Source organism: Culicoides brevitarsis, chromosome 3, assembly GCF_036172545.1.
Source record: "Culicoides brevitarsis isolate CSIRO-B50_1 chromosome 3, AGI_CSIRO_Cbre_v1, whole genome shotgun sequence".
In the NCBI taxonomy this organism is placed as follows: domain Eukaryota; kingdom Metazoa; phylum Arthropoda; class Insecta; order Diptera; family Ceratopogonidae; genus Culicoides; species Culicoides brevitarsis.
The window spans coordinates 33,672,399-33,696,092 of NC_087087.1; the positions used below are offsets into that span (position 1 = coordinate 33,672,399).

The 23,694-nt window shown below is 23.2% G+C and overlaps 3 protein-coding genes across 4 annotated transcripts in view; 2 read left to right on the top strand and 1 right to left on the bottom strand.

The window, feature by feature from the left end:
* Nucleotides 1-14,667, bottom strand: part of LOC134835855 (protein sidekick) — a 32,417-nt gene extending 17,750 nt beyond the window's left edge. For both annotated transcript variants that reach the window (XM_063850841.1, XM_063850840.1), the window contains exon 1: nt 13,593-14,667. In XM_063850841.1, coding sequence (XP_063706911.1) covers nt 13,593-13,689 — 97 coding nt within the window. In that variant the 5' untranslated portion in view covers nt 13,690-14,667. The remainder of the gene's footprint in view (nt 1-13,592) is intronic.
* A 1,807-nt stretch (nt 14,668-16,474) lies between these two features.
* On the top strand, nt 16,475-18,817 carry LOC134835534 (zinc finger protein 558-like). The gene is made up of 2 exons (XM_063850414.1): nt 16,475-17,502; nt 18,267-18,817. Exons 1-2 carry the CDS (start codon nt 16,475-16,477, stop codon nt 18,706-18,708), a joined length of 1,470 nt encoding a protein of 489 aa, XP_063706484.1. The 3' UTR covers nt 18,709-18,817.
* A 1,306-nt stretch (nt 18,818-20,123) lies between these two features.
* LOC134834850 (CKLF-like MARVEL transmembrane domain-containing protein 4) lies at nt 20,124-23,310 on the top strand. Its single transcript, XM_063849643.1, has 3 exons — nt 20,124-20,471; nt 22,686-22,967; nt 23,034-23,310. The coding sequence occupies exons 1-3, from the start codon at nt 20,334-20,336 to the stop codon at nt 23,112-23,114; spliced, it is 501 nt and encodes a 166-aa protein (XP_063705713.1). The 5' UTR covers nt 20,124-20,333; the 3' UTR covers nt 23,115-23,310.
* The last annotated feature ends 384 nt before the right edge of the window (nt 23,311-23,694 follow it).

Below are 23,694 nucleotides of genomic sequence, written 5' to 3' on the forward strand. Positions count from 1 at the left end.
ACTTTTGATGATTTATAAGCCGAAAATCGCACTAAATCAAAAGTTTTATACGAAAAATATTCAAATCTCGCCTGTTTTTCGTCAGAAAAGTGACATGAAGCAGCGAAAAATGAAAAAAATCCGTGTTAGTAGACTGGATCAAGGTTCAAAACCGTTAAAATAAATTAATTTAGATTTATTTACCGGAGAAACCTTGAACAGAATGCAAAATTATTCAGTCAGTGCAACAGATTAGCGCAAAAAAAGCAACAATTAAAAGAAAAACAATGCTAACTGTAACAAAATTCCGTATAATTCTCTCCCATCGTGCAGTTGCCATTACGAACTGAGCACTAGAATGTAAAATACAACTTTAATGATGACAAATAATTATGTTACAACGAAAAAAAAGAGTTTCTGGTCACAACAATTATTTGGAAAGTTACAGTCTCATCGTAACTTAGATTTTTTGATACAGATTTCGATATCAAGAAATTTTTCTCGCGCGAAAAAAAAATGTAGCGGAAGAAAAAGTCACAGAACTGTGTTTCGAGTACAATCGCATTGTTTATTTTTTTTCTGATTTGTCAGTTTTGATGCTCTTCCGTCGTCGTCGTGAGCATAATTAAGTAGGAGATGAAAAGCAGGTGAAGTTGACCCGAGAGATAAAGTAATAATGGGCTAAAAATGGAACGGAACGAGATGTGAAAAGCAAAAGTAGAGTTAAAAGTAGGTTTTTTGGACCGCCTGTAGCTCGGAGCTTTGTTGGTTTATGGGATTTCGTGAAATTTTTTGATAAGTTGAGTGTGACTGATGAATATAAATAAATCAACATGTTTGGATTGAATGGTTGAGGTTATTGGCATTAGCGGATTTTTTTTTGAAGTAAAAAAATAATTTTAATTAAGAGATTTTTTTTCATAAATTTTCAGTAAAATGATTCATGTTAAAAAAATTTTTTTAATTTTTTTTTTAATTAATTTTTCGTAAAAAAATAGAAAAAATGTAAAATAAAAAATAAAACTTTTTGAGAAAAAAATTCCTTGATAGAAAATATTTATTTACTTTATTTTTTTTATTTTTTTTTAAATATGAAAAATTTTTTATCTCATAAAGAAATTTTATAATGATTAATAAAATGATTTTTCATTAAAATAAAAAAAAAAATTAAAAAATAAAAAAAATGAAAAAAATCATTTCTTATCATTAAAAAATATTTATTTTATTAAATTTCTTTTTAAATAAATTTTTTGTAAAAAAAAAAATAAAATAGAAAAAATTATTAAAAATTGCTCAAATAAAAAAATATTATTATTTAAATTAATTTTTTATTTATTTTTAATAAAATTTTCATGAAATACTTAAAATAAAAACAAATGAAAAAAGGAAAAATAATAAAAATTAAAATTTATTGAGACAAAAAAATATTTATTTATTTTTATTTTTTGAAATATGACAACTTGTAAAAAAAAATTTTAAATTAAAAAAAAAATAATAAAAAAAATAAAAATAAAGAAATAAATAAAAAAAATCATTTAAAAATAATTTTAAATAATAATTTATAAATAATTTTAAATAAAATTTTAAAATTTTTCAAACATTTTTATACCTTGAGCTTAAAATATTTTTTTAATTAAAATTTTCTTTAATTTTTTCGTTAAAATCTTATACATTTAATGACTAATGAGTAATTTCCTCAAGTTAATTATTACAAAGAATAGAAAAAAAAACAACATAAAAATAAGAAACAGTTAAACGATTAAAAAAGCATTAAAAATTTATTGATAAGATTTAATTCTTGGAAGTCTATTAAAATCTGTTAAAACTTGTTCAGTAAAAAAAATTACAGAAGTTTTATTTTTTTTTATAATATTTTTATTTATTTTATTATTTATTTATTTTTATTTAAAAATTTTTTTTTTTTATTTATTTTTTTTATTTTTGATAAAAAATTATTTTTCTGCAAGATTTGAAAACATTTTAAATATTTTTGTTTTCTGAATTTTTATATAATTTTTTTTTTTTAATTTCATTTATTTTTAAAGAAATTTGCAATTTTCATCAAATAACCTTAAAATGTCTCATTTTACAAAAACGAATAATTAACGGACATCAAAATCACACCAAAACCGCCCATAATTTTTAATAAATTACTAAAAACACTTCATCTTATCCGTCGTTAACATATATCACGTACACGACCTAATAATCATCTAAAACACGTTTCACATGCCTTCACGGGTCAATTGATTAAAAAACAACAACGCCAGAGAAATTTTTAATTATACTAAAAATAAATTCAAAAAAATTAATTAAAAAATTTTGGTATTCCGAAAAACATTTTAATTTGATTTGATTCTTGCCTAATTGACAACAAGTTCTAATGCACATAAATTTTTCGAATAATTATAATTAAAATAATGAATTACATGAGAATTTTAACGGCCTTTATTAGATTAAAAAAAAAATGTTCTAACTCCAACATTTTTATTTATTTATTTGTGAACGAACGAAAAAGATAATTTATAAAATTTATTATGCTTCTCGTTCAGACTTTCAATCAAACTCTGTTTGTAGTCATTTAAAAACGAAAAAAAAAACTATAAAAGATGATCTTTTAGAGATGATGTTACTGCTCAGTCTGAACAAATAACGCAAGTAAACGTCATTTGAACACATTTTTTAACAGAAACAGATGATTTATATTTTTTTCTTGTTTTTTTTTTTTAATACAAAATCTATTGTTATTATCACAGACATCATTTTTATTTGTTTTTGTTTCAATCCCAAAATGATTTATTCAATTTTTATGAACTGAAATAGTTGGAGTGCAACCGTTTAATCGTCTAACGAAATTTTTCGTTGTTTATTCAAAGTTTCTCAAGAATGTACAATCGAAAAATTCGAAATCAACACATTTTTTACGTAAAAAAAAATTTCTCAACTGCTTGATTTGTGGCGCATTGTTCGATTTTCAAGTAAAAAATAACAAAAATGCATCACGTTCCCTTGTTTTGTTTGGAATTAGTGCAAAAGAATTTTAAAAAGATAAAAATATAACGGGAGAAAAATTAACATGTGTGAAATTTAAGTAAACAATTTGCGGTGTCTCGATAGTTTTTCGTGTAAATATTTGGAATTTGAGTCTAAATATTTGTGGAGACGAAGAAATTTTCCGCGTTGCAATTAATTAAATAAAATTATGAATTTATTAATTGGTCAATGCGTTTTGACCTTTTGAGGGTGACGCACGACGTCGCGACTTGATTAAAAATGAGTTAATTTTATGAAAGTAATGTCCGGGAATTCTTTTTTAACGAGATTTTATTGCTTGTTTCTTTATTAATTTATGTTTTTTCTTGATTAAATTAAGATTTTGTGGTTGGATAAGGAATAGTTTTGCTTAATTATTTTTTTTATATTTTTTTTCTATTTTTAGCATTAAAATTTTATCGAAAAATATTAAAATTTAAAAGAAGGAAGTCCAAAGAAGCTCGAAATTGACAACAGGAGAGAAATCGTTTAACCCTGTGCTGAATAAAATAAAATATTTTAATTAATCCAAGCCAAGAAATTAATAAATAATGCAAAAAAAATCGAAAAAATATTCGAATGTTAATAATTCAATTTTTAATAATTATTAATTAAAATAATAAATAAAAAAATAATATTAAAAATTAATAATTTAATTAATTTATTAATTATTTTCATTTATTTACAATTTTAATTGTTAAAAATTTTATTTAATTAAATTTAATAATTTTAATAATATAATATAATTTTAATGATTATGTAAATATTTAATAATTTTTATTTTTTTTTTTTAAATTATTTTAATATTTTTTTTATATAAATTTTATTTTAATTTTATATTTTTCATAAAAAAATCCATAAATTAATTTTAAAGTAATTTTTATACCTTTTTAGACATTTTTTTTGTATTATTGAACAAGAAATTAAATTTCTAATAATTATTTATTGAGTCAAAAAAGTAAATTTTATGAACTTGAACATTTCACAAGTCAATTTTTGAATTAAAAATTTCTATTTTTATTTATTATTATTTTTTTGCTTTAGGAAGTAATAAATTGACCCATAATGAACCAAAATATCATTAATAATTTGATTACTTTGCCAATAATTTCGAAAAAGCGAAACGAATTCAGCTTATTAGTTCACTTCCAGCTACTTAAAGCCTTGAATTACGCAGCACGTCTCTTAGTTGAACCAAATTTCCGAAGGTCCATGCCACGTGTGCTTACCTTTATTAAAATTTAACAACTTTTGTACTCCCAACCACGCGTCTCGTATAAAAACAAAAGCATCAACAACTCACACGAGACATCAATTAAACATTTTCTTATTATGACAAACTACTATTCATCGACATAAATTAGTTAAAATGATTTTCATGCCGCATAATTCACTCTACTAACCTAATGTTCGTTCGTAAAACGGTTAATAAATCATTTTCTTCGCATCTTGCTTGCGTGTTAGTTGCTTCCTCCTTCAATTGTTGTTGTTGTTTTTGTGCGAAAACAGTTGGAAATCTTCGTATTTTCATCAAATTTCCTCATTTTTTATTGAAAGGTTCCCAAGATGGATAAAAAAAATCCAAAAAAATCTAATGTTTCAATTTCCGACCTTAACAAACGAAAAAAATCATTTTAAAGTCACATTGTTTGAATTTTTTATTTTAATTTAATGAAATTAATTGTACCGTGATAAAGTAAAAGTCGTTATTTTTACTGCTTCGTAAACAGAAAAAAATCGTATTCTTCTGCTTTATTATTATTTTTTTTTATATTGTTACGTATCTTTTTTTATGTCTGTAGCAATTCACACCAACAAGCAACGTAACTAAATAATTAAAAAGAGCAACAATGTGTGTGACGAATGTCGATGACTTTTATCCATCTTCGACTTTTTCCTCGACAAGTGATTCACCAGCATCAGATTTGATCAAGAAATCGATCGAAGACAAGACAACCGCGATAAAAGAGTTGAAATCAAACATACGGGAATGCATTTTTTAGATGTTGGTCATACGAAAAATAAAACTCGTAACATAAAAAAAATAAAGTTATAAAGTGTATTGTGTTCGTCATGTCTTGCAGCTAAACGCAAAACTGGTTTTTGGTGTGGTCTATTTGTACGATGGCAGCAACGGGAGGTATTTGTACGAGTTTGAAAAAATGTTGGTAATATTTATATGACAGAATTGTGACTAAAGATTATTTAAATTTTTTTAATCGGAAAATGTCATAATCGGGCAATATAGCGAGATGCTTACTCATTCAATTGTTAGTTATTTCACAAAAATTCACAAAAATGGAAAGTATTTGAATAGAAATTTTCGGTTCAAAAATTGACTTGAATATTTAGTTTTAAAATTTTTTTTTTCAATTTTTATTTTTAATTTTTTACAAATACAAAAAAAATTCTAAAAAAGTTGTTAAAAACGTTTTAAAGTTAATTTATGGATTTTTGGACAAATATTTTCAGAAAATTGGTCGTTTTTCTTATATGAAGCATTGAATTAAAATAAAATTTATTTGAAAAAAAATAATAAAATAATTTTTAAAAAATAAAAATTATTATTTAAATTATAAAAATTAGCATTGCCATATAAAAATACAAAAATTTTATTTTAAAAATTTTGAAATATTCATGTTAATAATTTATTTTGATTAAAGAAATTTTAATTTTTTATATTATTAAAATTTATTTTAATTGAAAAAATAATTTTATCATAATAAATTTTATTGTTTTATGAAAAATTTTGCAAAAAAATTTTTAAAATTAAAATTTTATGAAAAAAATGTGAAAAAAAAAAAATTAAAAAAAAAAAAAAAATTAAAAAAAAACGAAGCAATAAAATTCAATTTTATGACAAAAAATGTACCTACTAAAAATAGTTCTTTTAAAATTTATATCAATGACTTCCGTTAATTTTTTTCTAAAAAATTTCTTTGATAATTTATAATAATATTTTTCTCATTTTTCATTAATTTCCATTGAGCAATAAAAAAAATTTGCTCCATTTAATAAACATTCAATTTCATGAATACCAAACAGTGACTAATCATTCAAAGAAACTTTCCAGACCGAAATTTAACACACTTTTCAAGAGGGAAAGACCTTTTAAATTTAATTATTGGTCCACGTTCCCCATATTTATTGACGAGCAGTACTCGGAGTTATCTTCCTACGAACTCTCTTGTTTTAAAAAAAGTGATCGTTTATGAAACATTTTTTTAAATAGATCTAATTAAAATTGATTGGGTTAATAGCATGTAACACGCGTACGATACGACTTTTGTTTCGAAAACGACGAAAAAAATGAAATACCAGACGATCGACGGAAAATTGCTTGTTTCATAATAATAAATATTTACGTCGAACGTTGAAGAAGTCGTGCGAGTCGTTAATAAAGAAATTATTTTTTTTTGCCGGTTTACAATTGATATATATCGAATTTCATTTTTTTTTGCTGTACTGCGTAAGGCTTTTCTTGTGTGTAAATTAATATTAGCAAAAAAGCGTCAAATGTCGTCTTAGCGATAATTTTTATACGTAAGAGAGAGAAATGTACGGAAGACATACAAATGGGGTTCTTGAGACTCCAACTCGTTCGTTTTTCTGCATCGTTCACCGTGAAAAAAAGTCATTTTGTTTGGATTTTGTTTCAATGCCATGCCAACCGTCATTTTTTGTCGCTTTTTGGACGAATTAAGTAATTTTTATTGTGAAATGATTCAATTAACTTTTTTTCGGCGAATAAAATTTTCGCTTGTGGGCATTTCAAAAAATGAAGAAATTCTTCAGTTTTTTTTATAATTTGAAAATTTTCGTGAACGAATTTAAAAGAAAAAAAAATAAAATAAATAATAAAATATTAAATAAATTTTTATTTAAAAAATAATTTTTTTTTTAAAAATAATTTTATTTATTTAATAAAATTAATTTTTTTTATTATTTTTAATTTTTAAAAAAATTAATTTTAATAATAAAAATTAAATATTTAAAAAAAAATAATTTTTTATTTATTTTTTTTTTATTTAAAATTAAATTTTTAATTTTAAAAAATTTTTTTTAATTTAAAAAATAATTTTTTAAAAAATAAATTTTTAATTTTAAAAAAATTTTTTTTATTTTAAAAAATAAATATTTTAAAAAATAAAATTTAAAAAATTTGAAAAAAATAATTTTTTTAAAAAATACACAATTTTAAATTCAATTTTATTTAAGTAAATTACAAAAAAATTATGAAAAAATGTTAAAAGCGACCATTGACACGCCACTTTGTTGCATTTTTCAAGAAAAAATTCGCTTTCGGCATTAAATATGCAAATAAATGTCGCGCTGTCATCGCATGTTTTGATTATTTTACAATTTTACGATGGAAAAAAAACAAGTTTTAATTATGTTCGTGTGCCTTATTTGGGTCAGTTGATTAATAATCACTCAAAATCAATAGAATCTGACCTTTTAACATGTCGTCGTCACATAATTCACCTTTTTACGCGTAAAGAAATCAGAATCTTGTCTCACAAACAAACATTTTTTTTGTTTATCCACAAAATTTGTCCATGAAAACCATAAAAAACAGCAAAGATCTAATAATACTCGTAAAACTCATTTTATGGCATTTCTTCGTCATTCATCTACTTCGTCAGTCGTTTTTGTTCGATAGAAACCTGACGGACTTAATAATATTACACAATCGATTAGCTGGGCATGGAGCACGCACATTATGCTTTAAATAGTATTTCGCTGATTTTCAAGCATTGACATTATAATGTTATTATTATATTTATATTTCTCACTATTTCGAAGCAACTATGGAGCGAATTAAGCTTTTTTCTCTACGAACTAATGAAATAATGTGGTAAAAAAATTAAATGACACTAAGCCGAAAATAGACGCTGATGAATTTGAATAAAAATTGTGCTTTGTCAAGTCCATTGTCTATCAATCAAGATAGTTACCGATGATAATGGAAAAAGCTTTTGTTACAAGAACATGTGAGAAAATAGATTTTAAGCCCTTTAAAGGGCTTCATTTGATTTTTTACGTCATTTTAATTTTTGTAGTGATTAATTAATTAAAGTTGAAGGTCAAGAGTTCCGTTATAAGTTCTTTGCCTTTAAAATTTAAAAAAAAAATAAATATAATTTTTCTTTGAAATTTTTCATTTCATTTAAATTTTTATTTATTTTTTTTTTTAATTTTAATTAAATTTTATTTTTTTTAAAATTAATTTAATTTAATTTTAATTACTTTTTTTTTAAATAATTAATGGGTATTAATTTTTTTTAATTAATTTTAAAATTTTAATTTTAATAAAATTTTAAAAAGTGTGTTAAAATTTCTTGCAAAATATTTTAATGAACAAAAAATAAATAATTTTTTAAGATTAATTATGGGTTTCAGTAGAAAACAAGCTAACATTTATGAAACTTGAATCTTGTAATTTTTTATTTTTTGTGACTTATATTTCCTCACTGAAATGGTTTGAAGGAGAATTGCATTTCATTAACACTTCTGAAGGTGCTGATACAATCTTTTAGACACTGAATAATATTACGTTTGAAATAATTTTGATGAACCGGCAAAAAAGTAATAAAAAACAAAAACTTTTTTTTTATTCTGAGGTCGATCGGAAGAGCATCCAATGCAAAATTGTTTCCTCTAACCACTCCTTTTGTTGTTTTTTCAAGCGTTTCTTCATTTTTTTTATAATTTAAAAATTTTTCGCGAATAATTTTTAAAAATAAAAAAAATATTAAATAAATTTTTATTTGAAAAAAAATAATTTTAAAAAACCAATCTTTAATTTAATTTTAAAAAATAAAAATTATTTTTATTTTTAAAAAAAAAATTTTTAATTTAAAAAAATAAATTTTGATTTAAAGAAATAAATTTTTAATTTTAAAATTAAATTTAAAAATTTTTGAAAATAAATCTTAATTATAATAAAAAAAAATTTAAATTTTAAAAAATATATTTTTATTTAAAAAAAAAATAAAAAATAAATTTAATTTTTAAAAAATAATTTTTTAATTTAAAAAAAAATTTTTAATTTTAAAAAAAATTTTTAATTTTAAAAAATTTTTTTTTTAATTTAAAAAAAAAGTTTTTAATTTTAAAAAAAATTAATTTTTAATTTAAAAAAAAAATTATTAAAAATTTGTTTTAATTTATTTTTTTAATAAAAAAAATCACAAACTAAAAAAAATTCAGTATTAAAAATTTTTCACATTTCTTACATAATTTACTCAAACAATAACTGCGAAAGAAAATTTTCAACGCAAAACAGTTAATTTATGTCATTCACTGACCACACATTATACTTTCAAAAGAGTTCAACAGACCCTACAACAGATCTTTAAATCCCTTCAACTCAACCAACAAAACTTTTACAACTTTTTTCTATTGTCATATGTTTTCTCACAGGTAACTTCATAACGCTACCACGCTCCATGACATTCCACAGATATTCATTATTTTCGTAAAAAAAACTCCATGTCGTCATCAGCGCACGGAGGAAGCAGTAAAAGCCTCTCGTCGCACGCAAACTACAAAGTAAACTCATGTAATAAGATAAGTAGATGATATTCTTGTACGCTACTTTCTTCCATCACGCGTGTGTGGATTTTTTTTTCATAAAATTATAATAAAAATATGAATGAATGAAAAGTGTAATTATATGCGTTAATAGCATGAAGTAAGAGAGAACTTGTTGTTGTTTCGCTCAAAAACTCAAGTAACATTTTTGTTATGATTATGATATAAGAAACACTTCTCTTTTTGCTTCCTTGAGTAACTAACAAGCAAAATCAGCTGAGAGACAAGTTTTGAAAATAATACTCGAAAGTACTTGAGAAACTTAGAAATTATGTCTCAGTCGAAAAATAAATCAATCGACAAATGAATTTTGTGTTAATTGTGAAAGGAAGAAATGATTTACGAAACAAAAAAAAACGTCAGTAAAAACAAAATGAAAACATGATATCGTATTATGTTTATTTTTTATTTCGTTCTCACAATAAAGCAACGAAAAAAAGACGAAAAGGAAAAAAAATTACAGAAAATTAAACATGTGTGAGTGTCGTCTCTATCCAACCATCAAAGCGACCATCTCTCTATTTGTACTTTTTCAAGAATGTTTATCTCTATGGAAACAGGGGCGGAATATGAAAAAAAACTAAGGGCTCAATTTAAGTAAAAAAATTCATTTTTTAGCGTTAAACTAAAAAAAAATAATTAAAGAGATGAAAAATTTAATAATTTTTTGAAAGATTTTGATATTTTGACTTTTTACCGCATTTCGAAGAAAAAATGCGGTATTAAATACGGTACAAATACAGAAATTTGAAATGAGGAGTACAAAATTGTGAAATTTGTGGTTTTAAATAGGAAAATTTCTTATATTTGGTTTAATATAAAATTTATTAACTCTGCACCAAGCCACAGAACAAGCTCAAAACTGACTAATGGAACTCGATTTGAATTTATAAATTAATTTGTTGTAATTACATACGATGAAAAAAAGGGAAAAACTCAACAGAAAAGGTCAAGACATGCCAACGGAAGGATACAGATAAAAAAGGGATTAGAAAAAGGAGTTAAATTAATCCCTTAAGATGTAAAAAAGTTACTTAAGGGATTAATTTGACTCCTGAAAAGGTTAATCTAATCCCTTTTTTGATCTTGTATCCTTCCGTTGACCTCTGTTTGACCTTTTCTGTTGATTCTTGATTGAATTTTTTCTAAAATTGAGCGAAAATCAACAAAAGATCTCACAAAAAGCTCTTTTTAAATACTCTTCTTACATTTTTAGATTTGATTAAAAAGGAAAAAGTTAAAAATCTTCTATTTTCGGACTCAAAATTGTCAAAAACCGAAGATTTTTAACTTTTTCCTTTTAAATTTCATCTGAAAATGTAAGATATTTTTCTCAATGGAACTTTTTATGGGATATTTTGTTGATTTTTGCTCAATTTTAGGGAAAAAAGTAATCAAGAAATTTTTGTAGATCCCTCGTGAAAATTTTCTCCTTTCCCGCCCCTGAAATGTACAACATGTCATTTACTCGTCGTTCCTCCAAGTTTACTCCATTAATGTTCTTCAGCATTTATTGTTAACATAAACGCAAGAAATTTAAAAAACAACAGAGAATAAAAAAACAAGTTTTCAGGTAGTATCGAAGGCATTTTTCTCTGATGGACACAAGTTAATGTTATTCATTACGAGAAAAGATACTAATGATAATTATTACGAGAATCTATGATGACGAGATTCGTGTAAAGAAGTGAAAAAGTAGTCATAATTGATTCCAGTAGCATCGACAGCCAAGTCGAACGTTAACGATTCTCGGAAATTTGTGTTTCTACAGTTCTTGATTGGAATCTTAATGCCTTCGAAAAAAAAAATGAATTTAATTTTTATTATTAAAAAGGAGTAATTGTTTGGTGCTTTTTGATTGATTCTGATCTGCTCTCATTGAGAAAAGATCGCGTGTCAATTTAAAAGAGGAGAAGAGAAAAAGTCGAACAACGGGATCAATTGAAAAAAGTGCTGAGTAATTATGATTATGAGATGTGATTTTTTGTGTGTTTAATTATTATTCATCTCTGGTTCGTTTCTGTCTGTTCTGTTAAAAGACAAGAAAAAAGAGTTCTAATGAAAGTCTGTTGTGAAAGAAGTGTTATCATCATGACTTTATCAAGGCATGGCGAGAATGACGATGAACAGAAACATCTTTTGGTGTTTCGTAAGAAAAACTTTCGTTCTTTGTTTGTTTTTTTTTTATGAAAAATATTGAAAAAAATCATAAAATTATGATTGATTCGAGGTTCGATCAAGAAATGAAGAAGAAGCTGTGACTTTTTGGGTGAAGCTGATAATTTGACGTGTTATTGCTAATAAAATACAATTTAAAGAGTAATTTTGCTTGTTCTTGTTAAATCTGACAGGTTGATCGACGAGATACAGATTTTATATGGAAGAATTTTTCGTCTTGTTATATAAATTTATTCCAAAGAGAATAATGTTTTGATTCATTTTTAGAAGAAAAGGAGAATTTTTGAGATTTTTTCGATTACTTTAACGATTTTTAGTTCAAATAAATTAAGATATGAGCTCAAAATATTTAAAAAATTCATTAAACATTTGAATAATAATTTTTTTTTGTATCTTTTGAAAATTTTTCGAAATTTTTTAAAATAAAAAATTTAAATATTTTGATACAAAATTTTGTACTTTAAAAAAATTTGACATTGAATTACTTCAAAAATATTTTTTTCAAAAAAAAAAAAAATAAATAAAATAAAATAAATAAATAAACATAAAAAAATAAATTAAATTTTAAAAGGAATTTTTGTTTTATTTTATTTTTTTAATTTTTAAAAATTTTATTATATAAAATAAGATAATTTTAATAAATTATTTAATTTTTTGATTAATTTTGTAGATATGTTAAGTCAAAAAATTTTTTTTATAATAAAAGTTGAACCTTTTATATCGAAAAATAAAATAAAAACTAAAAATTAAATTTAAGCTCAATTTTAAAATTTTGTAAAAATTGGAAAAAAATAAATTAAATTAATTAATTTTTTAATTTTATTTAATAAATGAAAAAATAATTAAAAAAAAAAAATTAAAAAAAAAATTAATTAAAAAATTTTGTGACAAAAAATTTTTTTTTTTAATTTTAGTAATTTTTTTTATGGTTTAAAAAAGCCAAAAATTATTTTAAAAAATTATTCAACTTATCAAAATATAATTTCTTGCAATATTCTTCAATTTAACTGATAATAAAAAAGACCAATTTAACATTTTATTACTCAACTTAATTAAAATTGAGCAAGAAATCATCTGAAAAGTATGTCAAATTGTCACCTAATTGACTTTTACGACCTTTTATCACAAACAAGTCTCAAAATTTGTTCATTTCTTTTATAAAACTTCCCTAAAAATTCGTAATCCATTAAAATAATTTAATTTTTTTTTAGAAAAACCACAAGAGGTCCCCTTAAGCTGAAAATCCTTCGTGACTCACATGCATCCATACAAATATCAAATAGCGTGAGTCCTTACACTAACAAAAAAAAAACAATAATTTACGCCCGAAAATGTTACCCTTGAAAATTTCCAAACCGTTAAACAAAGTAGTAAATGCATTGTAATTAAACAATATTAGTTAGGGGACGGATCTCTTTTTTAAGCTCCTACACGTGTTGAAACAGGAAGTATAGTGTGTGTAATTAATCTGCATGAGAAGTGCAGCTGGAAATGCATCTTCCGAAATTTATGGAGACAGTTGTTGTCATTCTTCAATAGAAAAATTTTTCATAGGGCGAAAAAAAAATTTGTAAACAATTTTCCTTTTAAATTTTTAGAAAATTTTTATATTGTATTTGCCTCAAAATATGAGGACGTAATTTATAGGCTCAAAAACTATGCGTTTCCGAGCATATGTTTCATGGAGAAAAGTGATTCTTATGACTCAAGAAAGGTTTAGCACGAAAAAAAAAATTTCAAAATTTTTTTTTAATTTTTTTTAAATATTTTTTTTCTATAAATTAAGAATTATTTATTGAACTTACCTGCAACTGTAGAATGAATTAACGCCAGACAAAAAGTTATCCAAATAAATTTGTTTATTCTATTCCGCGTGACGAAGAGCCTCTCCGACTCCTCCATTTTTAATCTATTATTTGTTTTACGTTCGATAGCAATAATGGCGATTTTTTTTTATTTTTTCAGATTTTTCAACACTCGGTTCATTGTTGACATTTAACTCTTTTTAATTAATCCACTTAATTATCGCGTTGTGTGATGATTTCATGTGAAAATTCCTCCAAGTTTGAAATGATGGGAAGTTTTGATGAAATTCCTCTGAATCAACACAAATACACGCGCAACTTCTTTATTTTCTTCTACCTTTGTCTTTTTACTGCATTTTTTAAAAAAATTATTAACTCATACACAAACACCTTTCTGGTTAGATTTTTATCGGGTAGGTAGGTAAATAAAATAAAACGATCGCACTAACACAAACGCACTTGGGTACGATCAATTTGTATTCAAGAATGGCCTTAACGGATCAAGAATGTACACTGGTAGTGGTTGTTTAATTTTTTTTTTTGTATTTCTGAGTATTAAATTTATTATTTTTATGGGTTTTTTACGTAATTTTTCACTTAAACTTTGATTTTTTTAATGAATATTTATTGAAATTTATTTTTTTTAGAATTTCTTTGATCTTCTACTCGAATTTCAAATAAAAACGAACTTTTCCAGCATTGTTTTGATGGTTCGACCACAATTATTTGCACTAATACACTCGTATACCTCACAAAATAGTTTCTTCATTCACCTTTTTATTACTGTTTCGTTTTTTTTCTTATTAATATGAATAATAATAATAATGTAGAAGGAATTGTTGTTTGTATTTGTAGAGACTTCCAATAATTTATGCAACTATTCGCATGTTTTTTACTCGAACTTCGAACGATTAGAAGTTCCGAACAATAAAAATTGATTTTCAGTTAATTTAAATCTCCGTTTTTTTGTTTATTGCACAAAATTTGTTGAGTTTTTTTCCGCTGTTTGGTTGGAGTCCTTTTAAATTTTTGTTACAAATCTTTCGTCTAAAACACGCTCGAGGAACACGTCTGATCGAACTCTCGGCACAAACACAACTGAATGCCTGGCAGTTAGTTGAGTGTGTAACACGGCATGTAATGTTGTTCATTCATGTTTCTCGTGCTGGAATTCATTTGGGTTTGTTTAGGTTCATTATGAATTTGAATGGATTTTGTGGAATTTTTTGCTTTTGCGGTTGGAAGTTTATGTGAATTTTTTAATGTTTTAATTTATTTTTTGTAATTGTTTAGAAAATATTTTAAATTATTTTTATTTTATTAAAAAAAAAATATTTTTTAATTTTTTTAAAATGATTCAATAGTTTTTCAATGAATTATTTAAAAAAATAATTTTTTTAATTATATGGTTAAATGATTCAATAAATTATTTCAAATATTTTTATAATTAAATAAATTTTTTTTTAAAATAATTATTCATTAATTTTATAAATTTATTATTTTTTGTTGATTTTTTAATTTTTTTTTTTTGTAATTATACTTTTAAATCTTTTTTTATCAAATTTATGAATTAATATTAATATTTTTAAAAATAATTAAAATATTTTTGAAGATAAATAAATTATTTTTTATATACATTTTTTTTAAATATTTACACAAAAAAAACTAATTATTTTTTTAATTTATTTTTTTTTTAAATTAATTAATTTTATTATTTATATTTTTTTTTTGAATTTCCATACTTTTTTTTAATATTAAAATATTTATTTATTTTTATTTCTACAAAACTTTCATTTCTCAACTTCAACTTTATTTCAAATAAATTTTTCCAAAATAAAAAAAAATATTAAAAATATTTAAAAAAAAAATAATTTAGTTATTTACAAAAATATTAATTAAAATTAATTCATAAATTAGATAAAAAATGTTAATGGAAAATTTTAAATTTATAATTAATTTTTCAAAATTATTGAAAAAAATTAAAAAAAAAAATGTTTTTTTAGTAAAATTATTCGAAAACTTAAAACAAAATATTTGCAAAATAAAACAAAATTTAAAATTAATAAATAATTTTTAAAAAATTACTAAAATTAAATGAAAAAAAAAACCCTTAACTTTAATTTAGAATTTTTTGATAAAATTATTTAAATTCTAAAAAAAAATTAAAAAAGAAAAATTTTTAATTTTAAAATTTTATACGAAAAAAAAAAAAATAAAAAAATACATACCTCTAAATTTTTTTAATTATTTTTATTTTTTTAATTCTTGAATTTAATTAATAAATTATCATAAATTATTTCTTGAAATTTTATTTGATTTTTTTAAAAAATAAATAAATTTTAAATTAAATAAAATAAAATAAAATAAATTAATTATAATTATTAAATTATTTTAAATTAAATTTTATTTATCAAAAAATTTTTTAATAAATTTCGAAATAAATAATATAAATTCTATAAAAATAAAAAATAAAAAAATTTCTTACGTTAAAAAAAATTAACAACCGCCTTTAAATAAATTCAAATTTGTTGAATTTTTCCCATATTCACCATTTAATTCATTCGGGCAACCATAAAATTCGAGGAATCATTCACGTAGATCGGAATTTCTCTGGCAACATTTTCTGTTATTTAATTCGTGACGCGCCACTCCATTCACAGTTTGCGTTTACAATGCCATTCGTAAACATTAGAGAAGGTACAGTACCTTTAAGAGTCCGACATGACTTAGACATTAGTTGAGATTCGAACTTTTTTGTTGCTCTAACGTCATATGTAGAGCGTTAGAGCTAAAAATAGTACAAAATATTGTACAATACACAATAAAAAAGATGGAAATCGAAAAGTATTAGTCTGCTGCTGCTGCTGCAACGCGACGTCAACATGGCGAAGATTCAAATTGAAATTCTGCTGAATTTCGAGCGGTTCGAGGACAGCGGGCGGATCAGCTACGAAGTTTTGTATCAAAATGCAGTGAAAGACCGTTTGGAGTGTCCGTATTGCGCCGAAACGATTGACATCAAATTTGGCATTTTCGAGGAATTTTTGGATGATGACACAAAGAATGACGACACATCGACTTTTTTGAACGAATTTCACGCAGATTTGGCGGAAAAGAGGCCTTTGGAGGACAATTACGTCTCGGATTCGGATGAAACTTTATCGACAGGCACTTTGTTGAACATGAAATACCAAAAAGAAATCGAAGAAGCAATTTCTTGCATGAAAATCGACACTCTTGACGAGGCAAGTCTCATTAATTTCATCGAAGAAACCACAAAAATCATCGAACCAGAGGAGATTCTTTTAAACGAGCCAATTTTCGAACCCATTAAAGTCGAATGTGCATCACCGCAGTTGTTGGATCCCGATTCCACAAAATTATTAAGCGACGAAGAAGAAAAAGTTGCCAAACCCGAGCCTTCCATTTGTCACATTTGCCCGTGCAAACGAATTTATAAAGTCGAAAAATTCTTCCTGAAGCACATGAAGCAATATCATCCGGATTTTGCCTTAGAAGACTGTGAAAAAATCCAAAAAATCGAAGATTTTGATGGAATTAAGCCAAAACGCGATGGAAGTCGTCCCATTCATCGATGTAATGTCTGTGAGAAAGTTTATTGGTCTCGTCGAAGTTATCGGCGGCATATGGTGACAACCCATCCGGATGATGCAAAACGTCTGAATTTACAAGCCAAAACTTATCGATGTCAGTATTGCAGTAAAGTTTATTTTACTTCGGAGCTTTTGAATCAACATTTGTTGCTGCATGTCAATCCAGATCATTATCAGTGCGGGAATTGCAATAAATCGTTCGTTACTCACAATAATTTGAAGAGACATATAAATGCTGTGCATCTCGGGATTAAAAGTTTTATTTGTGAAGTTTGTGGCGTGAGGTTTAATCAACGGTGAGGAATTTTTTTAAAAATTAATTTAATTTTATTTTTTTTTATAATTTTAATATTTTTTTTAAATTTAATTAATTTTAATTTTATTTAATTTTTATAAATAATTTTGTTTATTAATTAATTTTTTAAATTTATTTAATAATTTTAATTAAATTTTATTTTTTAAAAATTATTTTTATTTAACTATTTTTTGATGATATTTAATTTAATTTTTAATTTTTTTAAATTTAATTTTTTTAAAATTTTTTTTTAATTTTATTTAAAATAAAAAAAAAATTTAAATTTATTTATTTAAATTTAATATTTTTTATTTTTTTAATTATTTTTTTTTTTTATTTTATTTAAAAATTAAAATTTTTTTTTCATTTTTAATTAATTTAAAATTTTAATTTTAATTTATTTTTATTTTTTTTTTAAATTATTTTTTTTTATTTATTTTAAATAATTTAATTTAATTTTTTAATTTGTTATTTAATTATTTTTATAGTTTTTTAATTTTTTTTTTCCTCAAATAATTTTTTTTTGATTTTATTTTATTTAAAAATTAATTTAATTTTTAATTTAAATTAAATTTTCATTAAATTAATTTATTTTTTTTTTTAATTTTTATTTTATTTATTTTTTATTTAATTTTCTAAAAATATTTTTATTTTTTTTAAATTAAAATTTAAAAATTACAATAAAATAAAAATTTTTTTTTTAATTAAAAATTTTTTAAATTAATGTAAATTAAATTAATTATTTTAAATTTATATTTTTTTTAGTTACTCCCTTCGCTTGCATCATCAAGAGCTCCATGGCACCGGATTCGGTTACGAATGCAACGAATGTGGCAAAATTTACGGAACCAAAGACAAACTCAAAATTCACATCAAATGGACTCATCTCGGTTACGGCAAAACCAACTGCAAAATCTGCGGAAAGACGTTCCTCATCAACAACATTAAGCGCCATTTACGCGACGTTCACAAAGAAGGCAAACAACTCGAATACCCGTGTCGCTTTTGCGAGAAAATCTTCAATCGTCGTGCTTATCGAGACATCCACGAATGCACGCACACTGGCGAAAAGCGGTATTCTTGCAAAATTTGTCACGAGCGTTTCACGGACCCGGGCTACAGATACGCGCACATGCGGAAATGCCATTCAGATGAATTCGAGCAACGAAAAAGACGAAAAGTGAACAAAACCAAAGTTGAAAATTGATGCCAAAGAGCTTTTTTTTTCTATAGGAAAACCAAAGATTTAATACCAAAGTGCAAATTATACTAATTTTTAACTTATGATAGATTAGAGACTTAAACAGTTATTAGATAGATGATGAATTGAAAGTAGATAGAGAGATATTTATATTTTTCGCTATGAAAAAGTTTTTAAATAAAAAAAATAATTATTCTTGCATGTATTTTTGCAAAAACAAAGTGTTTTATTGTTTCTCACAATTATAAAGTCGTAAAATTTTGTACGAAATTTGTTGAATTTTCACTTGAGTCAATACTTGAATGAGTGTCGTTAGCGTATTTTTATTATTTTTTGAACAATTATTGGGAATTAAAAGTCAAAGACGTAAAAAAAATAAAAAAAATTAATTAATTAATTAATTAAAAAAAAAATTAAAAATTTAAATAATTTTTAGATAATTTAATTTATTAATTTTAAATAATTAAAAAAATATTGAATTCAATTTTCATTCATTTAAAATAAATTTTAATGTAATTATATTTAAATATTATTTTTTTTAAGCTTTGATTTTTAAAATAAAATTTATTAAAAAAAAAAAATTAAATTAAAAATTTAATTAAAAAAATAAAAAAATAAATTTTTGGATTTAATAAAATTTTTAAATTTAAATTTTAAACTAATTTAATAATATTCATGAAATCAATTAAAATAAAAATAAATTTCTTAATAATTAATAATAATAATTAATTTAAATTATTTATTTAATTAAAACAAAAAAATTACAAAATAAATATTTTAATTAATTTTTAATAAATTAATTTAATTAATTAAAACAAAAAAAAATCATAAAAAATAAATTTCTTTGAAAATTAATTAATATAATAATAATTTTTTTATTTATTTTTCAATTTTCTATAAAAATTATTAAATATTATTTTATTTATTAAATTATAATTATTTTATTAAAAAAATTAAATAAAAAAATTTAAATTAAATTAAAATTTCATCTAAATAATTAAAAAAAAAAATAACTTCCTCAAAATGATAAAAATTCATCTCCAAATTAATAATTTTTTAAAAACTTCTCACAATTCTAAACAAAAAAAAAAAATCGGTCAATGCACAATCTGAAAAAAAAGATCTAAATTTGAATACAAACAACAAATTATGCGCAAAGTAACGGCTCGTCTCAAAAAAAATCACAACAACTCAAAAATATTTTCTTCACACTCGATAGAAAAAAAATATGATAAAACTCATTGTCGCTACTCTAAAACGCTCGTCACCTTAGCACAGAGGTTTGTCTCTCACTCACCGCTGTACGAAGTTTCCATAGACAAGTGACACACTCGCTCGCGAACGGAATTAAATTTTTATTACATTCAACTTGAGATTCATTGTATTCGTTGAAGAAAGTTAGTTCAGCTTCAGATGTGAGACGAAACGGTACGCGGTTGTTCGTAAAACTCGTTTTTTTTATTTATTATTATTATTTACCTCGTCGTCGTTGGTTGCAGCGACTGAAAAGAAAAAAAATATTTTTTTTATAAATATTCAACGAGAACAGAGAATTTTCTTAATAATTAAGAAAAAAAAATAATTTACAAGATTTTAAACGCAACAAAAGTGACCTTGTGCAATATTCTAGCATGATGAAAGAGACTGTAGTGACTGTTCCGCCCACAGCGGCGCACCAACAGCAGGCACCTGGCGAGGGACTTGCCTGGCTCCAATTTAACTTGCAGTATTTCGCCACAATTCCGGGCATCATCAAATTAGTGCAACTGGTAAAGTCGCTAAAACAGCGAAAAATTCCGCGATTTTCGACCATTTGGTGCGACGCGATAATTTTTTTCCGAGTTTGTGCTTGAAGGTGTACAAAAAAACATGAATTGTAGCAAGTGTACGTGAATACCAGCAACCACGCATATTCCTAAAACACGAAAGAGGTTGCAACTCAAATAGATCACGTCGTTTTGTCGTCTTATGGTTAAATGCCCAAAAATATCGCATCTTATCAAAAAAACACGCAAATTGATATTTTTTGATGTTGCGGCTTAATTGAGACTTTTTGACTTCGAGTCAAGTAGTAATTAAAAGTTGTTTCTAATTTTGCGTTGCGCGTGAAAATATTCGTGCTGATGGCGATGAAGACGACGAAAAAGACGGTGAAAGTGACTTGCGGATGAAAAAACCGACCACGACAACGAATGATATGCATTTTTAATGAATGTGTGGTGTATGTGTCTTGATAAAAAAAAGTCGTTGTTGTCGTTGTGTACATAAAATGACGAGTTGTTGTTGTTTGAAGTCATTGATCTTTCAATGGAAATTTATGCTTCGGCGATCGTGTTTAGTACTTAGGAAAAGTTTGTACTTAAAGACGCTCAAATTTCTTTGTTAATTTGTCGTTTTGTGAAATTTATCGTAACGGAAATGAATAATTTTTTTTGAAGTTTAAAAATTTTATGTGAAAATTTTTCATTAAAAAAATTTGAAAAATTATTTTTTTTAATTTAAATTTTTTTTAATTTGATTTTTTTAATTAATTTTTTTTATTTATTTTAAATAATTTTTTTTTTAAATTTCAAGCTTTTATAAAAAAAAAATTAATAAAATATTTAATTTTTCTTGAATTTTTATTTGATTTTTTTTTAAAGAATTTTTCTCAATATATTTTTAGGTTTATTTTTTGAAAATCTGAAAATATTTTTTTTAAATATTAATTAATTTAAATTTATTAAAAGTTTATTTTTTTAAATATAATTATTTTGAAAATACTTAAATTATTTTTATAATTTTTTTTTTTTAAATTTAATTTAAATTTAAAAATTTTTTAAAAATATTTTTATTAAAAAATTTTTAAATTTTAAATGAAGTTAAAATTTAAAAAAAAATATATTTTAAAATTAATTTGAAAAATTTTTGAAAATTATTTTTATTATAAAAATTAAAAAAAAAATTTTAAATAATTTGAAAAATTTTTTATAAAGATTTTAACTTTATTTTAAGCAAAGAATGACAAAACAAAACTCGAAAATTGAAAAAAATATTTTTTTATTTTTTTTTTTAAAAAGAAGTTTGTTCACAATTTTTTTAAAAATTAGATGAAAACTAATTTTCATTGCTTGAAAAATTACTTAAATTAATCTTCAATTAAAATTTTTTATTAATTTCTGTCCCCAAATGGTCAAAAAAATTACATATTTCATGCACCAAGGTGTGCCCATGCCATCAAATCGATTAAATGGAAAAACTTTCCATGCGATTGATCACCCTTTAAAATGCTCACGATGAAATTTCTGTTCATTGAATTGCATTTCTCGCTATCTGACTTCAATTCTACGATCGCCTTGACTTTCTTACAAAATGCTCACATAAGTAACGCGCATTCCCTTAAATAGACTTGTCAATTTACATAAATGTTGCAAAGTTGCTGTTTGCCGTGATAATAACCTTTTTACATGCACACAACAACGACATCCATTGTTTCGTTAGTAGAAAAAAAAAATAATTTTTATGTTTTTGTGAAGTCGGAAAACCGCACCCATAACTAATGCAATTGATCGGTTTTTAGTTCGGTTTGTGCTCGGAAATAAATTGTCGGGCACGTGGTTTTAGGTCTTATTCATTAAAATTTTAAAATCTTAAAAATTATTGAAATTAATTTAAAAAAAATTAAATTATTAAAATTTAATTTAAATAAAAAATTAAAATTTAATATTTATTAAATAAATTTTTATTTTTTTTTAATTAATTAAAATTAAATTTTAAATTATTTGAATATTTAATTAATTTTATTTATTTTTTTAATTTGTTTAAATTAATTTAATTTAATTAATTTTTTTTAATTTATTTTTTTGGTTAAAAAAAACGAATCACAAAAACATCATTATTATAAAATATTTATTAAATTATTATTTTTTTAAATTTATTTATTCAATTTATTTTTTTTTAAATAATTAAATTTTAATTGATTTAATTTTTTTCTTAATTTTCAGGTCTTTGGCATAATTTGCATGGCCTGTGCTTCCCCAGCTCTCCTCAGTGCCACACACTGGTTCTTGTTTGTAGCTGTAACTTCCTTCATTGCCACGATCCTTTGGAGTTTCATCTATTTGTTGGGCATCCGAGAAGTGCTGCAGTTGCCTGTCAATTGGATCTTAACGGAATTGCTCAATACCGGAATCGCAACAGTATTTTACTTTATCGCCTTTATCGTGCAATTATCGGCGTGGTCGAGTGTTCGAAGTGCCTACAAAGGATCCAATATCACCGCTGGCGTGAGTAATTGCCCTACTTTCGATGACGTTTCGGATTTTTATGTGATTTTTTTCTTATCTTTTTAGGTATTTGGATTATTCAACTTCCTCGCTTACTTGGCAGGAACGTACTTTTTGTACATAGAACACAAATCAGCCACTCCTTAATGGAATGACAGCAACAAAAAATCGAAAAACGAAAAAATCCCTGAATCAAAATCAATTTCTTGACAAAAAAAAAATTGGTTGCGTTAATGGCAAACGACGAAATTAACAGTACCTCTAACAAATTTTTATTCTTTTTTGAGAAATATTTAATATTTATATTATAGTTGGACTAATTTATAAGAAAAATTGAATAAATTTAAACTAAAAATTTAAAAGATTTTTTTTAATTTAATTTTTAAATTATTTTAAAAATAAAAATTATTCGAATTTCGTTAAATTTGATAGAATGTTATCTAAGCTCGTCAAAAATTGGATAAAAATTATAATTTTTTTATTTATTTTTTTTTATTTAAAAAAAATATTAAAATTTATTTTCAATTTTTTTTTTTTATTTAAAAAAATTATTAAATTTTTTTTTTCTTTTTTTTTATTAAAAAAAAATTATTAAAATTTAAAAAATTTTCCAATTTTATAAAAAAAATCAAAAATTTATTAAAAGTGGTTGAAAATCGAGAAACACTGAACCAAAAATTGTTGAAATTGATAAAATTCTGCAAATTTTGTTAAAATTTATTTGAAG